Consider the following 9,023-nt stretch of genomic DNA (forward strand, 5'->3'; position numbering starts at 1 on the left):
CCGACCAACAACAACACTTACTGGACCAACAACAACACTTACTGGACCAACAACAACACTTACTGGACGTCCGGCGCGGAGAACAATTAACGAGATAATGAGAAACTGACGAAACGAGTTGCTTACTTTTAACAGCTTTTTCACAGAAAACTAGTTTTCGCACGTAAGCTCCCTTTTCGTAGACCAGGACACATATATAGCCCACTCAATTTCAGCGTAATAATGTGCAAGTTTCAAGCGCCTAAAAATTATCGTTGATTTTTTAAAATTTTTTTTTGTTGCATTTGCTTTCATATAACGAATAAACCCAATTTTTTTTATATGGAAGAAAGCTGCAACACCTTCGGCAAAAAAAATAAACATAAGTGGCAAACAATATCACTTTGAAGTGGGGGTGCTATTGATATGACCAATACTGTATTTACATTAGCACTTCTATTACAAGCACACATACATACGCTCGCGTGTGCTTAAATCTTGTACAAGTATGCGTTTATAAATAAATCAGCAAATGCACATACACAAATTCATACATACATATATGCATTTGATGTATGTGTATATGTACAAATGTAAATAACTTGCGACACTGACACATGAAAAGTAAATTTTCTTTTTGCTTTTCTCTTTTTCTTCTTCCCCGTACACTTCTTCTGTACATCCCTTTTATCGAATATATGTATGTATTTATACACGTCCTTCACACGCCTTGTTTTATGCGCAAATTGGTTCATGGCATTTTTTTTCCGTCCCCCCTCCTCCCCCTCTAACCACTCCACCACTACACGCTCCTTTTTCGTTGCATACTTTTTTGTTGGCTCCGCTATGTGAATAACGCCATCAAATTTCACGGCATCCTGGGTTATAAACTACACGCGCTTTTGTTTCGGTTTCGTCAAAATTGATGTTTTTGTTTTGTTGGAAAATTTTTGAAATGAAAATGATAATCAAATGAAGGTTGGCACTGGCACCCTACAGGAAACGATCGGTGTGGGCTTTCGCGAAGAGGGCGCCCTGGAGTTGCGCAGCTCAACGGAGGAATTGTACTTTATGGACCCCGAACAGAAGAAGGAGGAGCAAGAGAAACTGCAACAACAGGTAAGTAAAAACGAACTAATGAACGAATTGTCGTTGTAAAGAGTTGATAAAAAAATGTAGTGATATTTTGGTGAACCATTGCGATTTTTAAAGACTGAGTTGTTAATAATTTTGAGGTTAGAATGAGCCCCACGGAAGTTCACTGGTCTGAAAATCAACTGGCAATTATTACTTTATGGTCACAGGCACTACAAAACTTTGACAGCTGTCAGTTTACAGTGTTGATAAAGTTAAAGCCACAAAGATCTCTGAACTAGAACAATGTTGAATTGTAAGCGAACTGTTTGAAAAAGAATGCGATCAAAAATATGCATAAAAACGATATCGAATTTTATCGACAATATGTACGTCACTAATAAATTATGACAGCCGACTCTGATAACGATCCGCGATTTCACTGTAGGGACGCTAAAATGACACAAATAAACACCGAAGCACGTTAAATTAATTTTAGGTCGTATATTACGGATCTGTATATCGTTTTTCTAGATCAGGCAATTTTCTCAAGATATTTTAATTTAGAGTTTGCATTGCGAGTGAAAAAAATTCAAACTTTAACATGGAAAATGTCACTCATACGCCATGTACGGGTACCCACCCACTCGTCTGAATGAGTCGTTTTCTTATCGCTTCAAGCGATATTTGGAATCATTTTATTCTTTTTAATAATTCATTTATTTTTTGTATACAAAATTGGAACTTAGAAATGGAATTAATTCTTTCTTTCGCTATGGAGCTTCCTATTTTTTCTATGCTGCCTTTGGTATATATTAGACGCTTTTGAATAATACTGTTGAAGCGAAATGTTGCCGATTTGTCACTACGGCAATAAATCGGTGAGTCGCCATTTTGTTGCCATTGACGATTTTTGCCATTTCCTCATGTTCTGCATGGTGGGTAGGGCCATGAACGATATGGCGTATGAGTAACATTATTTTGTGCTTTTGTTTCATACAACAATTACGCGGATGCACAAAAATTATCTTAATAAAAGTTAAATGAAATTGAAAGGGTTATTTTGTATCTACAACTAACCTGTAACTAATCAACATTATTAAAATAATTCAGCCACCCTCATTTTTTGCAACAGCATTTAAATAAAATTTAATTAAATACTCTTGAAAACTGTATTAAATTATAAAAAAATAATAGTAATTATTGGCCTAAATATCCTTCTCAACCGTGATTTTCGTCTTGAATTTGTCAAATAAATGGAGGAAAATACGAGGAACTATTTCATGGCTGAAGTACACTCGGAGGTTTACCATTGCCGGCCGTAGGTTGAACGCTTTAGAAAAAAAAACTCATTTGGAAGTTGCTCGAATCAGGGGCATCGAAACTGGGACTAACCGAGTGGTGGTAGTACGCACGTTTAAAATCGATTTGAGTTCATTTAAGTGTGGCAGCAACTTTGGCAACAAAATTTATAATAAAAGCAATAACCAGCAGCAAGAATGCAATCGTCTTTCAGATCATTCTCTGGCATGGGATGGCGCAAAATACATACAATACATATATGTACTCGTACACTGTAGCCAAATTGTACTTATACCCAACACATAATGAATATAACCGCAATATTCTACCAGCCACAACTGGGACACGGCATACATTCGAGTATTACGGCATCAATTGAAGGACCGAAAGTGTTGCAGCAAGTGAAACTGAGCAGCAGCAATGTCCGTATCGAAATTGGTGCCGTGCATGTCCTGGAAACAGTTGGTCCACTTTTTGCTCTGCACTACCAGGCGTTTTGAGTTTGGCAAGCGATACAATTGAAAAATCAAACCGCTTCGAAGCTTTCATGCATTCGCTTTGCAATATTTGCTTTGCTTAACAAAACATTGCGGATATTGCAGGCAAACGCTCGCACATCGGTGTGTACCATTGTTCTCTTTCCTTGCCTTTACACCTCCGACGCCGAAGTGTAGGTGGTGGCGAAATGTATTTAGGTTAGCCTTTTTGTAAATGCCATGGATTGGTACGCCTTCGAACATGAAGTCATTAATTTTGTGAGTTTTTATTGTACGGCTACACTGCTGCTCTGCATATGTAGTTGTTGTTGTTGTTGCCACCACATTTGCTTGGGTCACATTGGACAACTCTAATATGTATGTACTCGTACAAATGATTTACCCATTTCATGTGACCACAAAAACAGCAAATTTGTTGCTAAAACGTTCACACATATGTACTTACAAAGTATGTGCATTAGGATGGTCCAAAAATGCATGTAAAAAAAGTAAAGTCGGAATTTTTATGCTCTCACCACCTAGGATTGTTCTATATCGAAAAAACTATACCCCAATTTTTTTATTTTGAAATCAAAAAATATTTAGAGGTCGCTCCAAGTTTCCCATACAAAATACATGGAAAAGTTGGAGCGCTTAGAGCGACCTCTAAATATTTTTTGATTTCAAAATAAAAATATGCGGGTATACTCTTTTCGATATAGAAGAATCCTAGGGGGTGAGAGCATTAAAATTCCGACATTACTTATTTTGGACCACCCTAATGTACATACGTATGCATGTATGTAAGTATATGTGTCCTTTATATGTAGAAATGTAAAAAATGGGCGCTGAAAGTTGGATCACTGACGCTGCAAAATTTAAGGCAACAATTGCGGGTCAAATGAATTGAGCAACTGTTGAAGAGGAAAAAGGGAACTTACTGGCAACTTAAAGTTGCACGAAAATACACTGCTTTAAAAGAGGCAGGGGTTTTTATACAAAGATATGTAAATGTTTACACCCAGCTAGTTCTAAAAAAGTTAGCGAAATTTTTTGCCATTAAATACAGGTTATGTGCTGGAAGAGGTTAAATCAGAAGTTTTGAAACGATAAGTCCTTATCACGTCGTAATTTATGATTTTGTCGCTGTAGAAACCTTGCCGGTGCAGCTTAATCCGTTCGGCGATTTCACCAAAGCTTGCGAAATAAGAGCATTAAAATCAACGTACTACTGCTCCAGCCGAAGCAAATACAATACAGATTTCCATAAATAAATCTTTCCTCGCTGATTCTGTTCGGCGTCAGTCCTGCCATGGCATATTGTTTGCAATGTAATTGAATAAGCCAACAATCCTTTTCTCCGTTTTTCATCCACTTATCACAGCGCAGTCATTGCGCCTCCTCCCATCCACAATAGCTGTCGGCATGTACATACACACATACATACTTATGTACATATCATTCCTTTATAACGCGCATCCGACCTTGCCCATCATTCATTGGCTGGTATGCGCGGCAATCTACCTACGCTCATCGAGAATCAGTTATGGCGCATATCGGCAGTCTGTTATTTAGCCCGTTCGTCACTGTTGCCTTTGACGTTGTCGTCTGTGACAATTGAAATTCAATTATGAGCGCTCATCGCCTCAGTTCGCAGGCTTCGACGAATGCAGCCTCATAGTTTGAATGTATTTTATAATTTTCAACGAATCTTCGAAGGATTCTGCGAGGCAGGAGTTGCACATACATATGCACATAGCTGTATTATGATTGATAGCAGCTCTTCCATTTAATTACGTTATAAATTTCAGTTTCTTTGGTTTTTTCGCAAAGTTGCCGGCTTTCAATTTATTTCCCTTGTAATCTGCGTTTCATTTACTGATTACTGTACACATCTTTCATTTCATATATTTCAGCAGGCGAAGCGCTCCTCGCCACACATATTTAAATTTGACGATCATCAGAGCTACTTGCAGCAGCATCAGCGCAAGGATTCCGCAAGCTCCGAGGTCGCTGCATTGCTTTGCATTTCCGGACGCACAAGTCGCATTTCAAGCGTCGGCAGTCAGGGTTCGGCCGTGAGTCGCCTGTCGGCCGTATCTGGCGTTTCGCGTTCACCCTCTCCACATCGAATGCTTTTGGAGACATCATTTTGTGGTCCCAAGCCACTGGAAAATGTAGTGGACGGTCGCGTTTCAACTACTATTGAGCCAGCAACGGCTGAATTACTCGAACAGGTGTTATTGGCGCGTAAGCACGACCCCACTCAGGCAGTGTTGGCAGAAGGCATCACCGTGGAGAGTTCACCAAAGAAGAAGCCCACAACGCTGTCAAACGGTGAGGCCAAGCCCCCATTGAAAAGTACTAAGAGGTCTGAGCGACCCAGCGCTGTTGGTATTGTTGGCGCTGGTGCTGGTGGTGTTGGGAAGCCAACTATGGGTGCTCAACGTCGAAGCACCAAAAGTCCTGGGCAGATGGTAATCGGAAAGACGCCCGGTGGCACAGAGTATATACGCATAAACCTGAAACCCGACCACATGTACGACGACAGGGGTATTGCACCGCATGAGAAAGTTGTCGAGGCGCCAAACAGTATCGCTCCGCTTTACTCACGCAGCCAGAAGAAACCAGCTTCGCTCAGCTTAGGCCGCACTGCCGTGGATGAGAACCGTCTGACACCTACAGCTAGCCCCAAGCCCACGCGTCATGGCATTCTGGCGAAGGACACGCACGGTAGCCGCTCTCCTTCTCCTGCCAATGTGCCCGTTTCACGAAAAAGTTCATTTAGTTCAATATTTCGCCTTGGCGGCAAGGATTCGCCTGACTCGCCCCGCGAACGTTCACGTTCACGTAGCAAAAGTAAAGAACGCCAAACTCCGCAGTCACAAAATGTTACGCCAAGCAAACAGAAATCCGTTTTAGCGATTTTTAAGCCCGGCAAACGTGGTAGCAACGCAGGCGCTGATGCAAAATCTTCGAAGAGTTCCTCGCCCATTGATGGACATGAGCTACAGCAACAGGCGCAGCAAACACGCAGCAAGTCGCATACGCCATCATCAACGAGTGGTGGTTCTCGACCCGCTAGTAGGCTCCGTTACTACGATGAGCCCGTAGAAGGCGTAATACACATACCGCTTCATACTCCGCCTGAGGAAAAAGAGGCGCGGAAATTATTGCACGGCATACAACAATTAAATGCGGAGCCGACGCGCCCAGTTCCAACAGCTATAACGGCTAGCCAGCTGGCCGCGGCCGCTGCAGCTTTGAAGCCTGTGGGGGCCCGGAAGAGTTCGGGAAGTGGATCATCGGGCAGTGGTCAATCGCAGCCGAGGTCTCAGCAAGTGGATAAGTTGCAGCGCATCGAGAATCTCGACGCCATACATACGCTGTCGCAAGATGATGACAATAAAGAGCGCACATGGAGTCTGGAGGTGAACAAACATAGTTCCCAGGATTCGCAAGAAACTGCCGGTTCAGAGATAAGCTATGCTAGCGCTATCAAGGTCAATCTTCGTTCGAATCTGGCAAATGTTAAGGAAAATGTGGTGCAGGAAAATGGTGTGGCAGCGGAGGCGGAAATTCATCGATTGCCTTCAGTGGATAGCGGTGGGGAGGTGAAGGTCGTTGAGACGGTGGCGATGGTCAACGTGAATATCACACAAATTCAGCCCGAAACTGAACATACAAAAGAAAAACGTCGATTGCTCTTTACGACACGCCTCGGCTCTGGCAGTCAGGACCCAATTTTTTCCACACAATTTAGTATTTCAAAGACTGAAAGTCAGTCGAGCCAGTTGTCTGAGCAAATACAGGAAACAATAGCCGAGAGTCCTGTGTCGGAGACCCTGCGCAGACAGGGCACTGTAATACGCCGTTCAGAAGAGGAAGTGGAAGCCAGTGCTCCTGCACAAGTAGCAGAACCCAAAGAGCCAATGAAAATGCCACCGAAACGGCGAAGCTCTACCGAAACCTCAACTCGTCGCCAGAAATCGATTTCTACTTCTGAGGACGAGAAACACATTGTACAAACAACAGTTACTGCAGTTGTTATGCGACGCAAGGAATCACATGAGGAGCCGAGGCGAAAATCGCGCTCCACGTCAGAAGACGACGCGGATGCTGGTGGCGGTGTTTTGAATCAACGCCATTCCCGGTATCTGGAAAATTTTGATGTGCGGAAAAAATACCACGAAAATGTACCCCGTAAGCCAAAACGGCAAAGCTTTTCCGAAAGCAAACGTGCTGAGGGCGTAGAAGAACCGATTTTAATTGCTGCAGAGCAACATGAAGATCAAAAACCACCAAAACAGCAACAACGTAAGCCAACACTGCCTCAGCCGCCACCTCCATCTACAGCGCCCTCACCTTCGCCACCTCCAATTGCTGCTTCCGCTTCTGGGAGCCGTTCGCCAACGCCAACGACACATCCACCACGCTCGCAATCCCAATCACCTGTAGATCGTTCCGGAAAACACACACCCGTCAAACCTCCACGAACCTCAACACCCCCTCGTCGTTCACATACCGCAACCGAAAGACAATCAATGCCCTCGACCGACGAACCAATTGAGTCATCCGAAAGTGAAAGAGACTCAGACTTAGCAGGCGGCAGCTCTGCGTTAGCCGACCCCAAGCGGCGGCACTTGCCGCGTCATGTCGGCGCTATCGAAGATCACGAGAGTACAGGACTCGTTTCGCAAGAGTCCTTCGACGAGCTTCCCTATGTGCCCACTACACTACCCGAGGAGCGAGCGCAAGGCGTCCCACTCATTCCTATGAAAGATCGGGCCAACATGGAATTGAAAACATGCCCTGTGGAGCGTCCACGCTCAACTACGCCACTAAATCCTTCCCACTTAGAGGAATATTGCGGCATAGTTACACCTCAGGAGCCAGCTTATGAGCTTAGTGGCTCTGTGCCAGTACGCGGCGAGAAATTGCGCATCAGTTTGCCACGTAAAGACTCAACTAAGGAGCGGGTCCAGAGCGCAAAGTCCCCACGACGAGCATCCAACACTAGCGGCAAGTCTTGGTTTGAGTTTGCCGAGGAGGGTCTGCGCGCCAATGCAGCCAACTTGGAACGCAAAGATTCTAACAAACAATTGATACAGCAGAAAAAACCGGAAAAGGAAACCAAAACAAAGTCACCTGCCGGCACAGCGACCACAACCACCGTGCAGACCACGCAAACGCAAATTACACCAACCTCCGGCACCACAACGACGCAACGAAAGCTCTCTGGACATTGGATAGATTTCGAAAATATACCGGAAAAACGCAAGCCACCAAAGCGAATTACGGCTTTGCCCAAAGACGGCGTCATTTCCACGACTACTAGCAGCAGCCGAACTCACGCCGCCCAAACGAGTGGGCAACATGCGGTGCACACCCACGCACACGGACAAGGGCCCGGGCATGGACACCAGCCACCACAGCCAGATGTGACTATGGACGGCAAAATCCACTACAACTATGTAAAGCCGGAAGACTGTCAGTGCGAGTGTCATGAGGCAAAGAGGGAAGGAGCCGTGGGCGCTGGCGCTGATGAGACGGAGGAAGCAGGCACGGTCGGTGCAGACGATGAGGCTGACGGCGTAGCAAGCAGCAAATCCATAACCAGCGTGGATCTTCTACAGCAAGGTGAGGATATGTTGCCATTGCTGGACCCTGACACACAAGATGGAATTGAGCCAAGGTTAGTTCAGTTTACAGCGCTTAAAGAAGCGGTCTTTTCAAGCAAATATTGTTTACTATTTTCAGTGACTCGTCGCGTGAGTACAGCTGCTACACGGACGATGAGATGGATGTGCCGATGCGGCAGACAAGCTCCAGTCGCTCGAAAAGCAGTTCCTCAAAGGTTGGTGGGCAAAATTGTAGTCTCGGTTAATATAAGGGTTAGTAATGATAATGCTTGATTTCAGCTGGACGAGTTTCCGCGTCGTGATGTATCGCACAGTCCACGAAATCGGAAGTTTCCGGACAATCGCAAGTGAGGCCGTTGGCAGTTCGATAATAAGTTTATGGATTTGCCTTCAAATACGTTGCTGAAATTTTCGTTTTAAAATTTGTAAGCTAACTGGGAGCGCTGCGCCAAAATGCAATGGCAACACGTAAATGGCTTTTGGTTTCGTTAAAGCGTAATATTGACTTCTAGTTATGCCTTAAAGCTGCCTTTACATGAGGCGATTTTTT

The 9,023-nt window shown here is 44.3% G+C and overlaps 1 protein-coding gene across 1 annotated transcript; it reads left to right on the top strand.

The window, feature by feature from the left end:
* Window positions 1-957: 957 nt before the first annotated feature.
* Window positions 958-9,017, top strand: LOC118755598 (platelet binding protein GspB; the record flags this gene model as incomplete). The annotated part of the gene is given in 4 exon segments (XM_036490425.1): window positions 958-1,098; window positions 4,748-8,526; window positions 8,592-8,688; window positions 8,753-9,017. Coding segments are annotated over 4 exon segments (4,089 nt in total), but the record flags the coding sequence as incomplete, so codon positions are not given.
* Between the last annotated feature and the right edge of the window lie 6 nt (window positions 9,018-9,023).

This window comes from Rhagoletis pomonella, unplaced genomic scaffold, assembly GCF_013731165.1.
Source record: "Rhagoletis pomonella isolate Grant_MI unplaced genomic scaffold, Rhpom_1.0 Rhpom_scaffold_06764, whole genome shotgun sequence".
Taxonomy (NCBI): Eukaryota; Metazoa; Arthropoda; class Insecta; order Diptera; family Tephritidae; genus Rhagoletis; species Rhagoletis pomonella.